Source organism: Staurois parvus, unplaced genomic scaffold (genome assembly GCF_062004578.1).
Source record: "Staurois parvus isolate SC_StPar_1 unplaced genomic scaffold, SC_StPar_1.0 ptg000426l, whole genome shotgun sequence".
NCBI lineage: Eukaryota > Metazoa > Chordata > Amphibia > Anura > Ranidae > Staurois > Staurois parvus.
Genome location: NW_028318222.1, coordinates 2,729,654 through 2,754,277, shown reverse-complemented (window position 1 = coordinate 2,754,277; position 24,624 = coordinate 2,729,654). Strand labels below are relative to the sequence as shown.

Below are 24,624 nucleotides of genomic sequence, written 5' to 3'. Positions count from 1 at the left end.
ATTACAAATACTTACAAATGGCGTTTACTGTTGTCGACCGGGCCAAAACACAATGTAACAAAAACCGGCTAGACTGGGTTGTAAGTGTAACGGCCGGCACAGAGGAAGGCGAGCCAAGACTTCACCCGCGTTAAGACTCTTCTCTGTTTTAGTTCAGTTCCTAATCCCGATATGTTAAAGACTGCTCTGTGTTTATCGATTCTCTGAACTGGATTGCCAAGTACCTGTCTGCACTCATAAGAAAAGGCGCAAATGCAATAGACTAGGTAGACGGAAATCTTGCACACAGCAGCTACCAGCTATAGCAGGGAAAGGTATGCAGTGTTCTACACAGTGGTGAGACGGGGCAGAGCTGCACACACTAATAATGATTAACTAGCAAACGCTGATACTCAGGCGTGCTCAGGATACTCGGCCAAGAAGAGTGCTCGTCCATCTTTATGGAACCGATTGCATTATCTGTCCCATCAGCATATTGCACCAGAAAACACTTTGCATTGGGCGGGTGTGATCTGGGGAGGTGCTTCTATAAAAAGATTAACAAGAGCTGTTATATGTTGTAATTTCACTGATGTCACTGGGCTCAGCTTAAAGGGAATGTATAAAGCTTTTGTACATATTTTCTTACATTACCATGTGAAAGTGTTACTAAACCCACAACAGTAAAATCAGTTTGTATATGCAGAAAAGCATGCTTGTTATGCTCACTGTGGAACCTAAGGGGTTAATCCTCTGCATTGTGTAAAAAGGCTGCTTGATCCGGTCTTCTCTGATCTTCCCCTTCTTTCAGTGTTCCCCTCTTATCTCCTGATAAAACATATCGTGTGGAGACACTCTGCACATACTCAATTTGGTGTGTATTGCTAGAGAGGTTTTTTTTTCTTGGGACAGTGCGTATGATCAGCACAGTGCCGATCAGCACTGCCCAGACGGAGATCAGGGGTTCTGCAGCCTCCTAGAGAAAACTCCTCCTACAAGCTTTAGCCAGTGCCCTGCTAAGCACTGATAGAAGTCACAAGTCTGCTCTAACTGCTGATGAGAAAAGGTATTAAGAAGTTTATATTTACTAAAATAATTGCATTTCCATGTTCTGTGGGAGACCAGATATAGTGAATGCAGGGTCATGGGTTTAGTAACACTTTAAAGGAAATAAAAACACATTACTAATCAGGTAATTAGAAAATATTACATATGAATATTATGTATTCCTGTATTCAGCCAGCAGATGGAGCGTTAGCATCCCTTTTCACATCTTCATGTTTCTTCTGTTAAAAAGTCTGTTAGCTAATCTCAGTAGCTCAAGCTCAAATGTAAAAACGCTAGACAACTGTAAACAAACTCCTAAGGCGAGGGCGGAGCCTGAGCATGGCGGCAGAGGAGAGCTCAATGTAGGAGCTCTCGGACGGAGCTCCGTAGTCTGACCTCCCCAGGTCCCCTGTGTACCTCCCGAGATATGTAAAAAGCCTTGTGGCGTGGGTCTTACCCTGGCCTGGCGGCTCCCCGGGACGAGAGGTGGAGGTTGGCGGGAGGAGAGTGGAGAGCGGCTGGAGACTAGCGGCGAGAGGGCGCTTGGATGCTGGGAAGCCGGCGCGGTCACGTGACCAGCCGCAAAGCACTCCTGGGAGATCGGGAAGCCGGCCGGCCGGCGTTCTGCGGTGGGAGAGAAGAGCTGACCGGTTGGATGGAGACCGGTTCATTCTCCCCCTACTCCCCTGAGACCCCCAGGGCATAAAGCAAGGCAAGAGGAAACCCACTGAGCCCTGGTTAACGGAAGAATCAAAGTGACCCTGGAGGGTCCCCCCCCCCCCCTTTTTCCGTGGACAAAGACCCTAGGCGACCTGAAGGTGAGAACATTCAGCGTGGTCACGGGAAGAAACATACGAGGAGGGTGAGTGACTAAATCTGAAACCTACTATACACTAATTGTGATGTATTACATGGTCCCCTAAAGGGGAGCGGGGGGTAAGAGAAAGGGGGGACCCCCGGTGACTGCAAAAAAAGGTGGAAAAGATCTGTGGAAAGAACAGCCCAAAAAGACCAGCCGGGGGATAGTGCAGAGACTTGTATATATAAGAACTTTGATTCTCTCCCCTCCAAACCCATGAATTTTTAACAGAGGAACAAAGAATAAAAGCTACAGAGAAAATGAAAAACAAAAATGTAAAAAGAAGTGGGCTTAAGGGGTCCCAGACTGGTACAATTAAAAAATATACCTCCCAAGGAAACGTAACCCCAGAAAGATCTCAGAATAGGATTGAAAGAGGTGAAGCAGATTTCAGTATGGAAAATAGCCCAAGAGTATCATTAGGCCTGGACACCAGTAATCAGCAATCATTAGGAAATATAGAGACGGAAAAAGACCTACAAATATCTAATAAAAGAGAAATGGCAGAAATGTTTAAAGAATTGGAGAAAACGATAAAACAAGAAATGGTAAATACCCGAAGTGACCTGGGACACCTGTTGGTGAGAGTGGAGGAAACGGAGGAGAAAGTTAAAAATCAGACCCAGGTTATCTCTGAGCTAGAAAAAGTAATAATTAATATAGGGAAAGCCCAAGAAAAACTGTTATATAAAGCTGAGATACAAGAAAATAGAGACAGGAGGAGAAACGTCATGATACGAGGGGTCCCAGAGAACTCAAAGGGAGAAAACCTGCAAGAAGTGGTTTGTAAAATATTAAATACTATAACAGACAGCACCAAAATGGAAAGGACTAAAATAGAAGGAATTTTTAGAAAAGGAAACATCCAGAGATACCTGGGGAAAGAAAGGCCGAGAGACATTATAGTTAAATTTTATGAGTTTCGAGATAAAGAAAAAATTTGGAAGAAGATCAAGGGAAAATCAGTTATTAAGTATGAAGGAGGAGACATACAGATATATGCGGACTTGGCCCCAGAGACTCTGTGGAGAAGGAGATCTTTGAGACCCCTATTGGAAAGGTTGAAAGAACATAATGTGCAATATAGATGGGGGACTCCCGAATGTTTAATAGGATGGAAAAAACGGGGTTACGGCGTACCTCAGGTTCCCAGAAGATTTGAAATATTTTTGTGACAGTTTAAAAATACAAAGAATGGAGATTCCTGGCTGGGAAGAAGATCAATGGGAAATTAGAACGATGAGAAAAGAGGACTGGCAACTTGTGGGGGGGAGGAGGGGGAGAGAGGTGGTGGAGGAAAAATAAGGCTGTGTTTTTTTTTTCCTCTACATTGGTCTGCCCTCACCCTATCGCCCCTGCCTTACTGTGCTGGAGATGAACCCAAGAGGGACTTGGGGACTATGGGGTGGTTAGATATGGGGAAAGACGTCCATGCCCAGAGTTTTTAGCCCAAGGATTAGATCAAAAGTGGAATTTATTTCCATAAATGATTAATAGGCAAATGATAGGCCTAAAAAGAGGGGGGAGGGGTAAGTGGGGAGGGGGGGTATTTTTCCTGCAAAATAAAAAAAGATATAATAGCAAGTGAGAGGGGAGATGGAGGGGATGAGAGGAAGGGAAAAGAGAAAAATATAGATTGAGGAGAAAAGAGAAGATCTATGGAAGATGGAAGAGATTCAGTTTATAACATATAACGTAAATGGGTTGAACTCCCCTGGGAAAAGATTTAGACTGTTTAAAGAACTACACCATAGAGCAGCCTCAGTGGTATTTCTCCAGGAGACACATTTTGAGATAGAATCGAATGTTAGGCTGGGGTCCAGAAATCACCCAACATGGTATTATGCAGATTCCCCGGTCAAGAGAGCGAAAGGTGTTGCAATAGGTATGGCAAAGAATACTAGGTTTGAGCTGGAAGATAGAAAGACAGACCCAGAGGGGAGATTCTTGTTCTTAAAGGGAAAGCTACAGGAGATTGAGTGTACACTGGCCAATATTTACTGTCCTAATAAAAGCCCGGAGATATATCTGAAAAAAGTGTTGAGGAAGTTGATGGACTTTAAAAAAGGACGTCTGATCCTCGCAGGGGATTTTAATTTTTGTATGGAACCACAAAAGGATGCTACCTCCCATATACAGAGAGAAGGAAGTAGGGCCCTGAAACTTTTGAAAGAAGAACTACACATAAGTCAATTGGTAGATGCCTGGAGAATTACACATATGCAAGATAGGGATTATACCTTTTTTTCAAACATGCATAAGAGGTATTCAAGATTAGACCACATATTAATAGAACATCAATTAATTGACCACCTGGTCCAAGTTGAATAGAGTCAATCTCTCTATCAGATCACGCCCCAGTTACAATGAAATTGGAATGGGGGAAGGGGAAAATAGGAGGGCTGGGTTGGAAACTGAATGAGACATTATTAGTAGAAAAGGAAATAGCCCAGAAAATTGGGGAGGAGATTGAAAGGTATTTCAAGGAGAACGAGACAGGTGATGTGTCCATAGCTACAGTGTGGAAATCTCATAAGGCATACATAAGGGGAATATTGATAGCGATTGGGGCAAGAAAGAAAAAAGAAAGAAGAGAGAAAATGAGTGGGCTCTTAGAAGAAATAAGTAAACTAGAACAACAACACAAGATTAGAACAAAAGAAATAGAGCTGAAGTTAAAAAAAAAAGAAAGAAGAATTGGAAGGTGGATGAGGAGAGGAGAAAAGCATATAATAGAGTTTTGAGTGAGAGATATAGATGGGGAGAAAGACCGGGTAAATATTTGATGAGGGCCCTGAGGAAAAAGAAAAATAAAAGATGTTAAGGGGAACCTGAAACACTCAAACAGAGAAATCACCAAAGTTTTTATGGAATATGATAGAGATCTGTATAATATAAATCCCCTGCGGGCATCAGAAAATATAGAAAGTGTGAAGAATCAAAAGAGAAAGAAATATCTAGAGATGGCTGGGTTATTAAAATTAAGCGAAGTCCAATTGAACTCCCTTGATGCAGATATCTCACAAGATGAAATAAAATTAGCTTTGAAGGTTACAGTGTCTGGGAAAAGTCCAGGACCAGATGGTTACACAGTGAGATATTATAAAAAATATAGTGAAATCTTAGTACCAAAACTTAGAAATTATATGAATGCATTAGGCGGAGAGATGGAAGTAAGAAAAGAATCGCTACAAGCTCAAATGGTGCTTATTCAAAAAGAGGGAAAAGATGCTTCACAGTGTTCGAGCTATAGACCTATTTCATTATTAAACACTGACACTAAGTTATATGCAAAGGTCTTGGCAAATAGATTGAAAGAGCTAATGCCAGAATGGATACATGAGGACCAGGTGGGCTTTGTTCCCGGGAGGGAGGGTAGAGATAATGGATTATGATCATTGATGTTGATCCAAAAAAGTAAAAAGGGAAAAGAACCGGTGGTGCTACTCTCTATAGACGCTGAAAAAGCGTTTGATAGAGTGAACTGGAGATTCATGATGGATACGTTGGAAGTCATGGGAATTGGGCCCAGGATGAGAGAGTGGATAGGAAAGTTGTATAGATACCCCTCTGCAGTTGTTGTGGTGAATGGGGAGAGGTCAGAACCCATCGAGATGTCAAACGGTACAAGACAGGGATGTCCATTGTCCCCACTGTTGTATGTTATATCATTAGAACCACTGCTGTCAACAATAAGGCTGAATAGAGATATAAAGGGAATCCAGATAGGGGGCACAGAACATAAAGTCGCCGCTTTTGCTGACGACTTGTTGTTCTATGTAGGAAACCCCAGGATAACACTTCCAAATTTAATGAAGCTATTAAAGGAATATGGAGAACTGTCAAATTTAAAGATTAATCCAACAAAAACGGAGATTCTAAATATAAATATTTTAAAAAATGAAAAAGAAAAAATACAAAAGGAATTTCCCTTTAAATGGAAAGACAGAGATATAAAATACTTAGGAGTAAAACTTACAGCTTCATATAAACATCTATATAAATTAAACTATATTTCATTGATCAACGAGATTAGAGAAGAGCTAAAAATATTGCAGGAGGGAACTCCGACATGGATAGGCCGTATTAACCTGGTAAAAATGATAATAGTACCAAAAATCATGTATAGATATCAAATGATACCAATTAAACTCCCAGAGATCTTTTTTAAGGTAATTAAGAAACTGATAACAAAATACATATGGAGGAATAAAAAACCAAGATTGTCATATGAGTTGTTGAGTAGGAGGAAAGAAAGAGGTGGTTTAGGGCTCCCAGACTTTAAAAGATACTACAAAGCTGTAATATTGGCAAGAACTATAGATTGGATATATAACTATAAGAAAAGTTGGGTGAGAATAGAGAATGAACTTAGTGGAACAGATTTGGGTAAGGTGATATGGGTACCAACACAGTATAGGGGTTTAAATGACAATGTAAATATATACACTTTGAATGTTTTAAAAATTTGGGATAATTTACACAAAAGTTTGAAATGGACTTTCAATTCAACACTGATTTCACTAAAAAACACGGAGTTTTTCCCCCCTGGTAGAGAAGAAATAGGTGGTAGGTGGTTTAAAAAGGAAGAGGTTCAATTAAGAGACATTTTGGTGGGGGATAAAATAGGATCATTTGGGGAATTGAAAAAAAAAAAAGAGGGTGAGATTTTCACTAAATTAGATGAGTGGCGGTATTTTCAATTGATGAGTTTTGTTGGAAGTCTGCCAAAACCTTTAAGGACAAGAGACAATTGGAACTTGTTTGAAAAGGTTTTGGGAACACAAGGTGATGGGAAGCACGGGATTGCTAAGGTATATAAAATACTCACTGAATTAGATACAAACACAAAGCCAATATATATAACAAAATGGGAAACTGATATGGGAAGCGTGATAGATGAGGAGAAGCAGAGGAGAATTTATAGATTAACTCACGAAAACATTTCTATGAGAGAAGTAGAGATGAACTATAAGTGTTTGACAAGATGGCACATTACACCAAACATTGAAAATAAGATGTGTGAAGAGAGTTCACCGTGGTGTTGGAGGGGATGTGGTGAAATAGGCACAACATATCACATATGGTGGGGTTGCTCAAAAATTCAGTTATTGTGGAAGAAAATTACCCATTTGATAAGAAAAATAACAAAAATAGACATTGGCTTAGACCCAGAAGTGTGTATTTTGCATAACATGGATATATCAGTCAATAAATATAAAAAAATCAGGGATATGGTACTATATAAATGCTGCAAAAGCTCTGATACCCAGGTTCTGGAGGCAAATAGAGGTGCCGAAGGTAGAAGACTGGATTGAAGGAGTTGAGCAGATTAAAAAGATGGAAAGGTTGTGTCATGTCCAGGAAGATAAGATGGAGATTTATAATAGGAATTGGGAGAACTGGGAAAAAGCTAAGTTATATATGAAATATAGGAAAGAATAAAGAAAATAATAGGAAAACTGCACTTGCCGAGATAAAATGACGCAGAGAAAAGGAAAAGTAGGAAGACGGGATTAGGGTGGGGGTGGAGAAGGGGGGGGGAATTTGGAATAAAGTAAATAAAGTAGAAATGTTGCATACTATAATGTATATATATATATATATATATATATATGTTTGTATATCATGATGATGAAATGTATTTAAAATGAAAATCAATAAATATTTAAATTATTAAAAAAAAATAAAAAAATGTAAAAACGCTAAACTGTAACTCCTGAAGTGGGATTGGTAGGCTTGGAGATATCTGGAGTAAGGACAGTGCTAAGCCAATCACCAAGCACATATAAGTAAAGAAAGAATACGCTGATCAGTAGCATTTTCCAGCATGTCCCTTCAACAGAAGTCATTCAAACAATCAATTTCTGTTGAACAGGGATGGCCACACACTGATCTAAATTCGGCCAGTCCCAACTTTAGTGCGTCACCCTAGAACAGAAAGTGTTTTAATCTGGACATAGACAGATTTAAATTCAGCCATAACCAAATTAATTTTGATCCATTTATGGGCAGGATGATTGCACTGAAGTCAACCGATCGACTTCAGTACAACCAGCCTGGCGGGTTTTTCTCATATTCTAACAGCAGGGAAACCTCGAGCTGTCAGAATACAATAGTGCAGTGGTTGAAAGAAAGAAAATTGCATAATGTATGGTCAGCTTAAGGATCACCAGGTGAAAGTAAAACTAAAAAAAAAGCCTAAAAAAAAAAAAGAAAAAAAGGACGAAAACTAATGCAAACACCACATAAAAGGCTTGTAAGCTATAATATATAACATTTGTATTCTTGGGTTTAGATACACTTTACCACATACCTGTTGCTTTATTTTGCTCTGCTTTGTTCTGCATGAGCAAAGCACAGGTTTCTTTCAACTACTTTGTTGGTTTTACCACCTTGAGGATATAATAACATGTTTTAACAGTTGTTGGTTCCGGGAAGTTCAAAAATAGCATTCAAGCAGCATGCATTTTCAAAATGTAATTGGCAAGGATGGCCCCTGTATTTCTACCATGAAATGTTTAATTGAAGAAAAAAAAAAAAAAAAAAAAAGCACTGCCATCAAAATTATTTTTCAACTCAATTATAACAGCACACACATACAGACAAGCTCAGCTGTTGTTTTGCAATTCCTACTGCTCCAACCTATGACCATGTCTTGCTATAGTGAAATGACAGTGGAACTGAAAATGTCTGCAGAGATTATGTAAGCAGTGAGGATGGCCAATAAATCTTTGTAATAAACCTGCTAGCAATCACACCAAATCTCCCTCAAATAAAAAACACCACGATTCATTAATTTAAGCACAATGTGGAAATTGTTATTTGCTTATTATTTGTATATTGCTATCTTACTATACATATCACATTTTTCTTTATTGCCTTATCAAAGTGAAGATTTGCTGAGTTACACGGAATAACTAGAACTGTGTACAAGCAGTACCCTGAAAGATTTACGTTTGTGTAGAATTTCTCTTAAAATATAGCATTCCAAGTCCTGTGCCTTCGGCCTTGTCAACTTTATGTCTGCAGGGTGAGATCATCTACAGCACTGCTGCCTTTGTCTGCTGGTCTCCAGATTTGTAGTGAGATTAAGTGAGGTCATTACTCAGCTGCTCAATGAGTTCCTTGCTGAGGAGGAAGCTGTATCTGAGGAACTGCAGTGCAAGGACCTCTGTGCCTCTGCTTCATTCTGTGGCCCAATGATTTATGAACCTCTACTGCTGCTGTCTCATAATTTCTCCATCAGACATGAGATCGGAGGGCAAATCTACGGTAGCAAAGCACTGCTCCCCTGCCAACATGGCCATCTCTACACAGAGACAGAGTGCAGAACAAAACATAAGCCTGTAATGGGGAAAAGGTTAGCTGAATGTCATACTGGTGACCAACCCTTTATCCTCAGCTTGCTTTTCGGGACACAAATTACACATTTTGGGTTCTCTCTATAGGCCAAATTTATCTCAGTTGCTGCCAAAAAATAGATGAGCCGGGGGGATAACAAAATGTCGTCACAAACAGGCATCTCTTAAATTAATGTTCAGCGTCAAAAAAAACAACTTATCAGTTGGCAAGATCATTTTGACATGTATCTGCACTGTACAATTTAACACCTTCCTATTGCATTAATAAGGAAAGCCATTTCACAAAACACTTTTTATTCTAACATGAGATGCTAATTATCTTAAGGTTATTTTTCAATGTTTTTTTTCCCCAGTAACATTCAGGAATCTTTCATTCTCTTAAATTTTGCTGCAACAAATTAAAAAAATATTTCTGTTCCTTAAAATGTCAAAGTGGAGATTTATTTAAAGGCCAAGTCCACCTTTGTAATAAAATGCACTACACAGCCACAGGGCCCTCGTACCTTTAAAAACACTGTGTAGAAGTGTATAATGCAATACGATGGCTGCACTTTTTACACTTTATGGGATAATGTCCAGTTGGGGGGGAAATAGTGCAGCTGGAATTGTTCAATTACTGGTACCAGGCTAGGATCCATTATGTACACCAAATGTACAGTGGGGGTACCCTGAAATTGTTCCCAACATTACATTTGGAACATTAGTTACTAAGTAGGAGATTTTATCAGTATCTCGAATTGAGGCTTGTGCCAATGACTAACCAAGCACACCTCTATCTCTGGGGAACTATCCCATTAATAGATAAACTAGCCTGTGCAGATACAAAGAAGGGTCTCATTCTGACCTGTATACCTATTTGCATGGGACTGGGAGTGAAAGGCTAATGCTACCCTGTAGAAGAGACCTTGGGAATATTTTGGAGGATACATGGAGAACACTTCTGGAACAGGTCACTATAGTGTCATATGTTCTCCCTGTGCCTGTGTGGGTTTCCTCCGGGTACTCCTGTTTCCTCCCACACTCTATAGACATGCTGGTAGGTTAATTGTCTCCTGTCTAAATTGGTCCTAGTATGTGTATGCATGAATGCGAGTTAGGGACATTAGATTATAAGCTCCTTGAGGGCAGGGACCGATGTGAATGTACAATATATCTGTAAAGCGCTGCATAAACTGGCACTATAGAAGTACCTGTAACACCCCGGTGACACTGCATGCAAATTGCATGCAATTCAACTTGAAAATCGCATGCCAAGTTGCACCCTATTGTCCACAATTAGAGCGGTCATCGGTGCGGTTCCAACTTGGTTGCATGCACTACTTTTGGTGTGATTTGCATAGATATCTGTGTCAGATGTCTTGCAAATCGCACCTGAAATCGGCATCTCACCTGACTTTGAGATTGTGAGACTTCACTGTAAGTCGCATGATTTCAAAGTTGGGCTTGATGTGACCGATGTGTATATAAACTGTTTTCTACTCAATGGCTGGCACAACGGTTTATACTACACAGGGTATATCATACCCCATATAAATTTCAAGCGCACCATAGGGATAGTCCACATTGCCCTAGATGTCAGGGGGGACTGGCGGACTTTCTCCACATGTTGTGGAAATGCCCTGAGCTAGTCCGTTACTCGGAGGTAATTGTAAATACTACAAATACGGTATTTCAGATGTCCATAGCTCAGAAACCCTTTGCTGTCTACCAGGAGGTCTGGATCCATAGCTATACACTCCAGAAATTATGACTCCAGTTACTAGGATGTTATTTTTGGCTTTGAAGCTCATAGCTCACAAATTGATGGCCCTGGGGGGATAGCGGAATCAAGTAAATTCTATACTTATAGAAAAAAAAAAGTGACCTCTCAACATAGAGTGCCCTCAGAGATTTGACAAATATTGGGACCCATGGTTATCTACTGCAGGCCTGGCTCCTTTATCCATGGTAAAACATTGTATGCTTCTTTGAACAAAGCGCCATGGAGCTGTTTTGTGAATATCCGTCCTCAAATTCATTACACAAACTCTAAGGTGCAGTCTACGGTTTCTAAGGTGCAGGAATACACCCTGTGTAGTGTGTGCGAGTGGAAGGTTCCCATTAGTTTTATTTGCCTAAATCCTTTCTACAAAATATTTAGAGCAGCGCTAATCTTTGGTTGTATTTGGGCTATTAATCCCTTTCCTTAAACAGCTATTTTCTTCATACTTGAGGAAAGATTATTGTGGGTATTTATCAAGAGTATATGTATGATTTTATCCACTTGTCGCTTTTCGTCCATGACATGGAGGCTGCACATATTGTAATGTGGTTTTCTTTTTTGTATTTGTGTGATCAATTTCTAAAACCTTATAATAATTACTAAGAAAAGAAATACTGTGTAGCTTTAAATGTTGGGGTTCAATTAAACTGATCTACTTGTAGTCCCGTCCTGGCTTACCCACAGCCTTGCTGAAAAACGAATATCACCCTGCCTGTGACTTGGGACACCCCATACATTGGGCATAGCCCCAGAATGGCTGATACAAGCATATTCCCTCCTTCAGGACCTGTACATGTTCACGGCTTCCCCTGTCGCTGCAGATGCTGAACTCAGTGCTACTGCAAAATGGAAGAAAGAGAAGACTTGCACAAGACTTGAAAGAGGAATAGTGCTTGTCCCAGTGATGCTGGGAGTGTACCCAATGTACATGGTGTCCCAGACCGCAGGCAGGGTGACACGATTCACTCCTAAAATGTAGTTGGGATGTAGGTAGGCTGCAATGAGTCTACAAGTAGAGCATTTAAATTAAACTCTACAGCGTTTTTGAGGTAATTGAGGACCAATGACTGCTATTACAAAGGTAAACTAAGCCTTTAAATCAGGGGTAGGCAACCTTAAAGAGGTGGGGATCTATCTGAATAACATGGGAGAAGTCAAAAGATCACTGGGCACAGTGTCACCACCTCACACCTGATATAAACCTCTAATTGCTGTACTACTGTGTTGCAATCACGTGCACTGCATAGCAATCATGGGTTTAAATCAAGTGATAAGGCAAAATATTGCCCCCTCACCACCTGTCAAACACACTCGGATCAGTTTTCAGAGGAGCAGCATTGCTTGCTGCACTTGTGAATGAACCCTTAGTTGCATGTGGCAGCAGCAACCTTAGGGCTTGGTCACATGTAAAATTGGGGGGTAAAATCCTGTGGTTGAGTCACAGGTATACCTTCCTCAATCCCTACCCCTAAAAATGTGACTCATCCACAGGATTTTACCCCCCTCAATCCCTACCCCCTTTAGCTGCTAAGGCAAAAGCCGAAGGTATACACATGCCACAGCAGGTATTAAACCCCCTGTTGCTTTTGGTGGGTGCTACTGCCTCCAATCGTGATCCATTAAAGTAAATGGGGCCACTCTGCAAGTGCCCCGCAACTGCATGCTTCTGCGGGGTCCAAGGAGTTGAAGTAGGTGGTGAGAAAGCAACACAACGCTGCCTGCTTTAAACCCTTGTTTGCTTTACTGCAGAAGGTTGCAGGGCACTTGCAGAGCGGCCTCATTTACTTGAATGAGTTATACTTGGCAGGTGCTACACCCACCAACCCTGACAGGGATAGGAAAGTGTGATTGCATACGTCGGACCAACCATAACTCAGCGACATGTGTACATCTCTAGCTACTACTGCTAAAAGGGGTGCAGTGGGGGTGGTAAAACAAGTCTTTACCTATGGGGTTTTACCCCCCCCCCCCCAAGCTTCAATTTTAAATGATCCCTTACTGTTCTGAGTCCCCTTATAAGGCTGCTTTGACACTAAAGTGCTGCAATTTACATGCACTGTGGGTGCAGTGTAGGGCACCTGTGACTTTCCTGGGCTAGCTGCACTTTTCCATAAACTTCTACTATATCCTGCAGGTGTGGTCAACTTTCTGAAAGCGCACCAAATCCGCAGGATAGAACAGACGTCTTTGGATAATTGCAGCAAACCCTCAGGAAAGCTGCAGGTACACAGCACTGCACCCATGGTGTGGGTAAACCACAGAGCATCAGTGTGAAAGCAGCACTATACTATTATGCCCAGTCTATTGCTTCATATTGACCTGAAGATCTCTTCTTTCCAGCTGATGGCACCACTCTAGAGATCGCTAGCCAGGAACAGAGGTGGAGTGCAGTTGGTATCACTTCACATGGGGCAGGAGCCAGCACTACAGAGGAGGCATCGGCTTATGCAGCTCCTGCTCCCTACTACAGCTCCAACTTTACAAGTAGCTTCTCTGCATTGCACTCAGTTTGATGCTCTGGGATGGCGGGTCAGCAAGCCCTGACCGCGATCTACCGATCTACTGGTTGCTGAATCCTGATTTAAATAAACCTCCACTTTGACATTTTGAGGGACCAAAAAAATAGTCATTTATTGCCGCAAAACTCAAGAGCATGAAAAAGATTTTCCAATATTACTGGGAAAAAACCAAAGAAAAAAGAAAACTGAAGAAGAAAATTAGCATCTTGTCAGAAAAAAAGTGTTTTGTGAAATAGTGTTCCCTATTAATGCAATAAGGAGGTATTAAATTGTACAGTACAGATACATGTCAAAATGATCTTGCCAAACTGATGAGGATTTTTTTTTTTTTTTTTGTGCAGAGAGATTTTTTTTAAGCGTAGCCTGTATGCGACCACACTTTCCTATCCCTCGGCTCATCTATTTTTCAGCAGAAACTGAGATGAAGTATCCTTATCACCGTTCTCAAATGATCTTGTTAGCACATCCACCTCCAGAGGGAGAGAAAGAAAAATTCTATGTTGCCCATGTCAAGATGTCTTTGTTGTCAATGTTTGGCGCTCAGTGGGAACAAAGCAAGTGACGGCTTTTAGCAGCGGTGTATTTGGTAAACTCTTCTGTTTACGTCAAATTGGGAACTAAATGTACCTACCTGGAAGTGAGTGATTTTGTTAACTCTGCTCCTGCCAAGCAGGTCTACAAATTCAAGGGAACCTGTGTAGATAGAGCTGTAGGCTGACACTGCTGACCTGCTTCTGAAATCCCTTGTTTCCTGACTTCACTATTCCCGAGGTTACTCACCCATAACAAGCATACAGTGTTACCTTTCATTTGGTTTCTAAAGAGACAAAAATGCAAAAATGTAGCGTGTTGCAGCATATGGTGACTGCATTTTCAGGTTTCCATTTCAGGATGTTGTTCCTTTATTTTTTTTTTTATTGGTGATCCTGCCAGTAATATACCTCTTGTTCTAGGGTGACCACGCTCAGTGTACTGTATCTGTAGAGGAGCAGTGTTGTGAGAGTCTAGGGCAGGACTTCAAAATCCTCTTTATCTCCTCTAGAACATGTCTTTTGATCAAGCGCCTGCATGATCCCTACATGCCTACTTGGGTTCCAACTTACAGCCCTGGACGGTATCCCATGCCCTATAGATATTGCTCCACAGGCCTGATAAAGGGGAAGTGTATTGGCTTTTGTTGCAGAATACATTTTTTTTATGGACTGTAGAAACGAATGTGGTGCCCCTGTTTTTTTTTTTTTAAAGACTGCTGACTTTTAAAATACAGACACTTACCTGCCCCTCAGTCCAGTGGTGTCCTCACCAAGGCTGGTTTCACTGGCCATCTTCTCTCCCCGGCATCTTCAGTGTAGGCACCCGGCTGTGACAGCGAGAAGCGCTGCACTTTGTGAATGGCCCCGTAGTCTTCTGGGACCTGTCACATGTCCCAGAAGACTATGGGGAGGGAGGGGGGAGGACAACTTCTGCTTCTCATCACCTAGGCGATCACAGTGGAAGTGGGTACCTGTCAAATTCGGGTACCCACTCCCCAAAGGTGCCAATCCTTAATGGGGAGCGGGAGACAAGTGCTTAGGGCGGAACTACTTCTTTAGGGTGCAGCTCCGCTTTAAGTAATCTCTTCCAAGGGTCTAGAAGGACACCACAATGTTTGGTGAGCAGCCTCCAGGACTGCACACTACACATAACGTTACAACAAATCGCCACAGGATTCAGAACTCCTAGACCACAAAAAGACCGTAACACCAGAGGAAAGTGTTCTGTATTCCACAGAGAGAACACAGAACAGTGTAACTGATAACAATGCAGTACAAGCAGAGACAAGTCTTCTGGCAGGTTTAACAGGTACTTTCGCACTTATTGAACAAATATTAAAAAAATGCTTTCAATAGTATATTTAACAGACCAAAAGGGAATAAATATGAGATGTCTATTATTAAGGTTTAAAGTGATAGTTATTTGGAAAAAAAAGAATTAAAAAATTACAAAATAGGTGTATACTTAGCTGCTCTGTGCAATGGTTTTGCAAAAGAGCAGCCCTAATCTTTCTCTTTTGGGGTCCTCCACCCGTGCTCTGGGCTCCTCCTCTTCTGCATATACCAAAGGAGCTGTGAGGGCTCGATCTTGAGTCGGGCTGTGTGTGTCTGTTAACACACACAGTTGTGCTCAGCCCCTACTATCTCATCACTGAATTTGATAGACAGCAGCAGTAGCTAATAGAGAGGGAGGAAAAAGCCAAAAAAGCTGATCTCAGGCACGGCGCTGGATCGAGAACGCAGCCAAGAATGGAGAAGCGTGTGCTGGGACATGTGGGTGAGTCCCCTTCTTTGCATGTGGTGCTCTTTCACGGTTTTTATTTTTTTTCTAACCCAGAAAATCATTTTTAAAAACTGCAGTATATAGGATTCTACTCCAGTATGTGACAGTGCACAATGGGGTCTATTTATATATGTTTTCATACAACTTTGACACAGGATTCACACATTTTTTTGCCAATGGAATTCAATTAGAAAAATGTGCAAATCTTGGGTGAAAGGTGTGTAAATGTTGTGCGAAAACATTTATAAAAATGATCCCCTAGTGTGATGTCACCACTGGAGTAGAATCAATTACCGTAGAACTTGCAATTAATAAAACATATAAAATATAACAGACATATATTTAAAAGTAGTTAATACCATTTACAGACGTTTCTAATAATTGAGTCACACGTTCATGTAAACTACATGTGTCAAACACAAGGTCCGCAAGCAAAATCCAGCCCACCCGGCCATTTCATTTGGCCCTTGCACCTCTCCTGCAGCTGCAGCACTCTCATCTCCTCCCCAACCTTGTCTGAGCAGTTGTCAGCAGAGAGGATGACAGAACAACTTCTCCAGATCCTGCACTTCTCAGTGCAGCTGCGAAGAGGCTTGTCTATGCCCCCACCCATCTCAGCAGTTGGCAGCAGAGAAGAGGACAGATCTCCTCCTACATATCCTGTGCCTTTCTGTGCAGCCACAATACCCCCTCATCTCTGCCTCCTCTGGTCCCTGGCAGCTGATTCCAGCCCTCCTCTGGTCCTCCTCCAGACCCTGCACTGCTGCCCAGCTCCGCCTCCTTCCGAGCAGCAGCACAAGGTAAGGGGTTGCATTATGATGTAAAGCAGGGTGGAGGACTCTTGACATCTGATGTAAAGGAGATGGGTTGCTCTGGATATTGGAATATAATTATAAGAATAATACAATATGCCAAAGCAAATTTTTCAATAAATTGCACAAAAGTTGTACACTGGAATATCGGCTTGCCATTATTTTTCCTAGACTTCTACTTTCAGAGCTACCTATTACGCTATTACTAAAACCTGTAATAATCAATGCAGAGGCAATTATGTATTTGGATAAAGAGTAGATACATTTATATAGTGTTACAGATACAACTGGACCTTTGAGGGCAACCATAATGCTGATACAGCCTGTGATGAAATGGAGTTTGACAACTCTAATGTAACAGAAATGGTTAGCAAGCAAGCAAACAAATCAATTTACCTGGGTCACTTGATCCAATGTAACTGGAGAAATAAAGTCATCGCCTGCTTCTTCATTAGCCTCCACGTCAAGGTCAACTGCTTCACTGACAACTGCCACTTTGTCTGCTGCCTGAAAAGTATTTTTTACATGAGATTAATTAAGGATTTGTGAACCCCTGCAGGCTGGAAGTACGGTGTAAAATCAAATGTGAAAGCAATTCTCTAAACAACAAGAAACACGTTTGTCCACATACCTTCTTAGCTGCCCGAATGAGAATCGAGGATCCTACTAATGATCTGTTGCAGCAAATCGTTTGAACTACATGTCATCCCATTCAGTCAGCCTCTTGTAGACACTCTCTTATTTATGACAAAGTGTCATAGATAAAAGTGATCCTGTAGCCACACTTTTTTTTTATTTTTATTTATTTGTGGTGGTGGGGGGGGGGGGGTTGAATGTGTCTCACTGATGTCATTGTCACCGTGGCACAAATTGATAGAAAATTCTAAATATTAGCATTGACAGTAGAACAAAAGTTAAGGGGGGGGGGGTATCACAATGGGGTACCTGTTCCAGTAACAACTAAACCACACTAGAGAAATTTCCTCTAAATTTCAAACTTTAAACTTTTATCTACGGGAAAGGAATTTGGATGATCTCCCAATTAGGAAAATAGGGGGAAAAAAAGGCTTTACCCAATGCTTTATTTATCCACTAAAAAGCTTTTAGCTATAGATAGACTATTTTATTAGTGGACTCCTGGTCCTCCTATATGCTGAATAGGTTCCAAAGAAAAACATTTTGGGATCTGCAACCGACTTCTACATATGAATAGGTGTCAAAAGACTTCCACATTGCCATCAATGGGAAACCCAAGATAAGTAAGATGCAGGAGCAAGTCAAGAGTCCTCCAACGCGCGGGTGTATTTGTGTTATATTACATATCCTCCAGTGTGGCAGCTGTTCCAAAAGATAACTGACAAGGTATTTCAAGGGGCAGATAGGAGGTCTCCACTTTGGGAGTCCCAAGAAGGAGGAGGATCGGGACTGCTCTGTGAAAAACCATTGCAAAGAGCAGGTAAGTAGAACATGCATGTTATTAAAAAAAATATAATGATAAGCCTTTAGTATCACTTTAAGTTAGATACTGGACTGGTTTTAAGGCACAGTAGTTGAATAATTTAATGTGAGTTTATTGGCGTGGGTGTATTTGGGTTTTATTACATATCCTCCAGTGTGGCAGCTGTTTCAAAAGATAACTGACACTACTAACCAAAATCTTCAAGCTTCAAAAATATTTTGTACCTCTGTAGTTAGTGAGTATTCTTCCACCTCCTCGACTAGTGATGGCAAAGCACAGGGATCATTCCAGTGCATCTAGATGTAACAGAAACATATATTATGTTGTCAAATATAGATATGCTTTCCAAAATAGCAGGTCAAAAAATATCATGCATAGCAACGAATCAGAAATCATCTTCTATTATTTCTGACAGCTTTAATCTGATGAAAGCTGGAATTTGATGAGCTGCTCTGTACAACTACACCTCTCTTCTTTTTTTAAATTCCAACAGATCTTCCAAAATGTCCACATTCGCTGAAATTGATGTTCTTCAAAGAGAACGCCACCTAGTGAAATTCACTGATCTAGGTACACCAGTAAAGTAAAAAAAATATTCATATAAATCGCACTTGTTATTTTTTTGAAAAGATAAATTGGACTTATGCTCTGAGCCCACCAGTTATTCTGATGAGAATGGAGCCTTGACATATGCTACTTGCAAAGGCTGAAATCAAAAAGGTGAGCTTGTACATTTTATTGATGCCTTGAGTCGTCCTAATGAGGAGCTGAGGTGATGGAGCGCTGCACCTCAGTATAGGGTAGTATTCTCATCTAGTTCTTTACAAGCCAGCTCTTAAGTGCACAAAGTGCCAAGACTTGGCGAAAGCCAAAGTATCAATGGCAGTCCATAAAAAAGTTTGTCACAACAGTCGATTAAAAATCAGCCAACGCATTGGGAGTTCCAAAAGCCCCCTTCATCATGGCATGGTGATACTAGACTGGACAAGAAGGTCTGAGCTAAAAGTTTAGGAATCCTGCAGTTATAAATTTAGAAACAGCATAAAGTTTGTTCCAGACACTGGTTTATCAGCCTGGTTTACAACACAGATATTAAGATTTGTATTACCTCCTCGCTTAAACTGTCTACTCCTTCAATTACAGGGGACAAAAGAGCTGCCAAATCCAGGTCCTCTGGTTCCTGTTGTAAACGCACCAGTTGGTCAATAACTGAGCTTCTCTGAGAAAGTAAAACCCCTTCCTTCTTCTGCTTTAATCCATCCATTAATGTCCTCAATTCTTCAGTCCTATCCTAAAGGTAAATCAGATAAACAAACTGTGAAATGGCTTACTATTCAAAAAACAATGTAGAAGGGTCAGAATCCAGAGCCAATCAAAACTCATCTTTCTTTGAACGTAATAAGTTTAAAGTCAGGAGTCTCTCTGCATATGTTTTGTGGGTCAGCAACTTAAAGCTGTATTAAACTCTGTATTAAAAACAAACAAAAAAATATATATATACTACAGCTTACTAATCCTTGAAGGATACATTCACCTTTAGCATGTTATGTGTTATTTAGGGTGTACCATGTAACATACTCATATACACCCACTTCCTGCTGCTAGTACTCCCCTCTCTGACAGCAGGCAGGGGTTCTTCTCCCTGCACCCGCTGTCACAATTCAAAAACAATGTGGCAGTACGGAGCTCTGCCCCACACAGCCATGTCATTCATTCACAGTTTTCTGTGAATAGACTACAAGTACTGCCTGTCACTGCAGCAGACATCTTTCAGTTCCCAATGAACTGCAGAGGGTGCTGGTGAGAGCTCTCATAGTTTATGGATTGCTCCTGCCATTTAGTAACTGTCTGCCTGTACGTATGAGAATTTGCAGGATGCAGGAATGGCACTGGTGATCTGCTGAAAGCTTTACAAGCTGCAATTAAAAAAAAATAATAATGAATGCAAATTTTATTATCTGCAAAAAGATGTGCATTTATTTAAATTTATTTTTTTTTTTTTAAACAAAAAGGTAAACTTCACCTTTAAATGTAGTGACTGCATTAGTTTTCTTTATAGGGGTACAGGATCTCTCACTTGATGTCTAGTCAGTAAAGACAAAGTGTAGAGTCATCTAATTTCTGATATAGCTCCACCAATCATAGCTCCAAAAAGGAACAGTCAAAATGTGGCGCTAAAAATTGCTTCACCTATATCTGTTATATTTTTGTGTAGTTAGGTATTTTGTCCAGCAGCATTGCCTCTATTTTACCATGAATTATAGCTTGCTTGATCCTATGTTTTGTCTCTATGAGGCAGAGATTTGGGGTTTTCCATGCTTTAGCGATGGTTTGTTTGCATGCAGTATTGACTTATAGAAGGAGTTTCAATTGAGCCTGGGATAAATCTGGTGGGCATTTGTTCAATAGGGCCAACATAGGGTCAGGAGAAAGGGAGGCCTCAGTAAGACAGGACATTTGAAACACGTCTGCCCAAATTTACCCACCATTGGGCAACTCCACCATACGTGAATATACTTTCCTAGTTCACCACAACCCCTAAAGAAAACTGGAGGATACTGTGGGAAAAATGTAGTTATTCCAGCTGGAGCCAGACACCCTCTAGCAAGGACCCTGTAGATGGTCTCCAATGCTACTATATATTTGAGAAATAGGATTTAGAGTCTTCTGGGTCAATGGGGATATCAAGGTCAGTAGTCCACTTGGTTGCACAGGGAGGAATTCGTAGCGGAGTTTAGTTGAGCATATAGCCTGTATATCAGGCCCGGACCATGGGGGTCAGTAAGACACATTTGTTCATATTGGGTTAGACAATCAAGTGTTCAGTAACCTTTCACATGCAAAGAGTAGAAATGTGCTATTTGAAGATATCAACCATATCTCTTAGGAAGGCGAGGTTGTGACTATAATGCAGAGAAAGGCTTCAAGGTGGAAGCAGTCACTAGATTACGTTATGAAGTGAGTTTAAACTATAGCCAAACTTGGAGATGAAGGGGTCTAGCTTTTTTTTTTTTTTTTTTAAATGCATTCTGTATGCGAAAGGCAGTGTGGTTAGTGTTCCAACATCACAAGTAGGTGTGTTTCAGTAACAGATTATGGACAATTGGGTTGATCGGCAGACTACCACAGTGTTTCTCAACTTTTTTTCCCAGTCAGAGCACCCTTGAAAAGTATTTTCAGGCTTGAGGCACCCCAGTCTAAGGCTTAGTTCACATTTACTCCTCGTCGAACGCACGCAAAATTGTATGTGTTCCTGACACGCAGGCAAATTTGCTGCTCTTTAATAGACACACAGGGGTGTCATTAATTCTCAATATTGGTGTGGGGCAATTTTTAAAAAAAGGGTTGGGGAATTCTTTCCCTGTTTTTCTGTGGGTAAGGAAACCCATTGAAATGAATGGGCGACCCAACACATCAGCTTTTTTTCCCTTAATCAAATCATTTAAAAACTGCATTTTGCATTTACTTGGGTTATCTTTGTGTAATAATGCGTTTGGTGATCTGAGTCATTTAAGTGTGACAAATAGACAAAAAAAAAAGTGGTCTCACAGGTGTAGGTGTGTGTGTGTGTTTTATAGATATAATTTTTTTTTTTGGTTATTTATACATGCAGCCTTTTTATAAACTGCAAAACAGTACCTACACTGGGTACTGCATTGCTGGATACTGCCCTGTAGCGGGAGGAGGAGAGCTCCGGACTCTGGAAGCCACCTCCCTTTCCATTGCTTTCACTGTCTGACCAAGCTCCTGCTGTGCTGATGTACAGTAGTTCAGCAGAGGAGTGGGAGCCTGACAGCCTCTCTCAACCAGAGGTCACAGCACTGTAGTTGAGAAACGCTGGACTACAGAAATGTCTGAATGAAAACTGAATTAGGCATGCATCTGACACTCCCCACTAGTGTCAGATGTGAAGATTTCTCAGGTGACCATGAACAGAACAAGGATCTATTTAGATCAGTCCCGACACATCCTTCTCTCTCTGTCCTGTACAAACAGAAAGTGAGATAAAAACTCTTCAAAATGAAGGTAACCCCCTCTTATAAGCGTCCCTCTTGGAAGATTACTCTTCTATTTCCGTTAGAGGACAACTCACAATTTAGAATTTCTTGTCACCTATTTCGGGCATATATGCGTACAAAACACTCAAAATACATTATTTACCTTTATATCAGGAGTTTCATACGTAAAGTTCTTTGAGATGTGTTTTAGCTTTTCTTGCTCTTGTTCCAGGTCTAACATTTCACCAATGATTGGCTGCAAAGGAAACAAAAAAAAAAGAAATAAAACAAAAGTTCATGATTTACTGTGATTTGTGTATTTTGTTTATGAATGGCCAAGATTCCAACAAACAGGTACTGATCTATACCTTTATTTCAGAAGACTAATGAAAGTAACATATTGTGTATTTGTGATAGGAAAGTGAATGTACTCTACACAAAATAAAAAAAATAAATAAAAAAAAGTTAATGTCCTTTTTATGTACTTTTAATAAAGCGCTCCCGTTAAAAAATTTTAAAAACTAGTGGAACACTCAGGTACACATGATTTTGTTTGGATCCTAGCTGATTTGTTATCTTAACATGGGTACAAGAGCAGCTCAGAAGCAGGGATGAGCTCAGGTGTGTCAGGATCCTAGTCCGAACTCACCTACCTGTCACTGCACAAAGTCGATAAGTAGCCAGGGCATTTACGGCCCAGTAGCCGCAGGTATACAGGTTGGCCCCAGAGCAGGGAATGTCTCAGCCACCTATGATTGGTTTTGTGCAGTGACAGTTTCCTGGCAGGATTGCTAAAGTGGGTTTGGAATAGGATCCGAAAACGCATGAGCTTGTCCCTACTCAGAAGCAGCTCAATGTAGGCTTGAAAAAGCTTGCTGCAACTCCCTAACCTGTTGTCTCCTGCGTAGCACATCTCGGTCCCCACTAACAGTCAGTAGCAGGCAGGACCAATCAATCAATAGTGGTCACATGATCAGCGACCCTTACCGTCCCCCCAGGCATACAGACCATATTAAAGAGATGGCAGGGCTGAGTAGGAAGATATTAAGCAAATCATGTTTAAATCAAATCTAATTAAGACAAAAAAGTAACTTAGAGGCACCTGAAATCACACTTTATATGATCCACAAAACCTTAAAGTGTTACTAAACCCACAACAGTAAAATCTCTCTGTATATGCAGTAAAGCATGCTTGTTATACTGTGGAACCTAAGGGGTTAAGCCTCCATATTGTGTAAAAAGGATGCTTGATCCTCTCTTCTCTGATCCTCCCCTTCTTCCAGTGTCTCACAAATATCTCCTCATAGAACAGAGGCTCGTGGACACACTGCACATGCTCAGTTTGGTGTGCATTGCTAGAGTTTTTTTTTTTCTTGGGATAGTGCATGTGATCAGCACAGGGACAATCAGCAATCTCCAGACAGAGGTCAGAGGTCCTGCATCCTACTACAGGAGAATGAAAACTCCTCCTACAAGCTGTAACCAAGTGCTCTGCTGGACACTGATAGAAGTCACAAGACTACTTTACCTGCTGATGAGGAAAGGTATTTAGCAGTTTACATTTACTAGAATAGTTGTATTTCCATGTTCTGTGTACTGTGGGAGACCAGATATAGTGAATGCAGGGTCCTGGGTTTAGTAACATTTTAAGCCAGCCATAGATGGTTTGAATCTTGGCCGGTTCGGCAGGAATATATGGGCAGGCTGAATGTACCCAAGTTGATCGATTTTACATGTGATTACTGCCAGGGGCTGTTATAGCCACTAGCAATAATCACTGTGTTCTCCCGGCAGGTATGGCTACCCCCGCCAAGAGAACACAATGGCTCTGCGGGAGGGATTCCCCTGTCAGCATGGTCTATGAATTTCTTTCCTGCAACCTGTGGTTGCTGCAAAGAGGTTTGCTCCATCTATGGCCAGCCTTACAAGACTAAGTGTAGCTGTACAATGAATAATACATATGTACTTCTCTGCAACCTCTGATTGGCAGGATCATCGGGTATTTTTTTTCTATAAATGAATGATTATTAGGCAATTTAAGACATTTAAGACAATTTAATACGTATGCAATGTTTACATATTGATTTTAGTCTGTACTTACAGTTAGACTTTTACCAGTTTACAACCGCCCGCCCACAATGTACTGCAGATGGGTGGCTGCTATGGGTGAAGTGACTTATGTCACTGCCTATATCTGTAAATTGGGCACGTGCCCCCCTTCCCCCCCAACACTCGCTGTGATTGTACAAAGCAGGAGCCTGTCAACATGTCCTAGCCAATGATTCACGGCCGGGACCTACTAATCGGCTGTGTACAATCACAGCCCAGAGCTCTGGGTTGGTAAACAACACAGAGCTCTGTACAGAGGGAGATGAGAAACACACTTTACATATAGTTAGGTACACATTTAACCCGTTGATCGCTAGATGTTACCCCCCTCCCAGCCAGTGTCATTAGTACAGTGACAGTGTATAGTATTATCACCGAATTACTATATTAATGTCACCGT

General features: G+C 41.0%; 1 protein-coding gene across 1 annotated transcript in view; it reads right to left on the bottom strand.

The window, feature by feature from the left end:
• SYNE2 (spectrin repeat containing nuclear envelope protein 2) overlaps positions 1-24,624 on the bottom strand; it is a 503,718-nt gene that overhangs the window by 186,911 nt on the left and 292,183 nt on the right. The window contains 4 exon segments of the mRNA XM_089687495.1: positions 17,055-17,165; positions 18,342-18,413; positions 19,226-19,408; positions 22,279-22,371. Coding sequence (XP_089543621.1) covers positions 17,055-17,165; positions 18,342-18,413; positions 19,226-19,408; positions 22,279-22,371 — 459 coding nt within the window.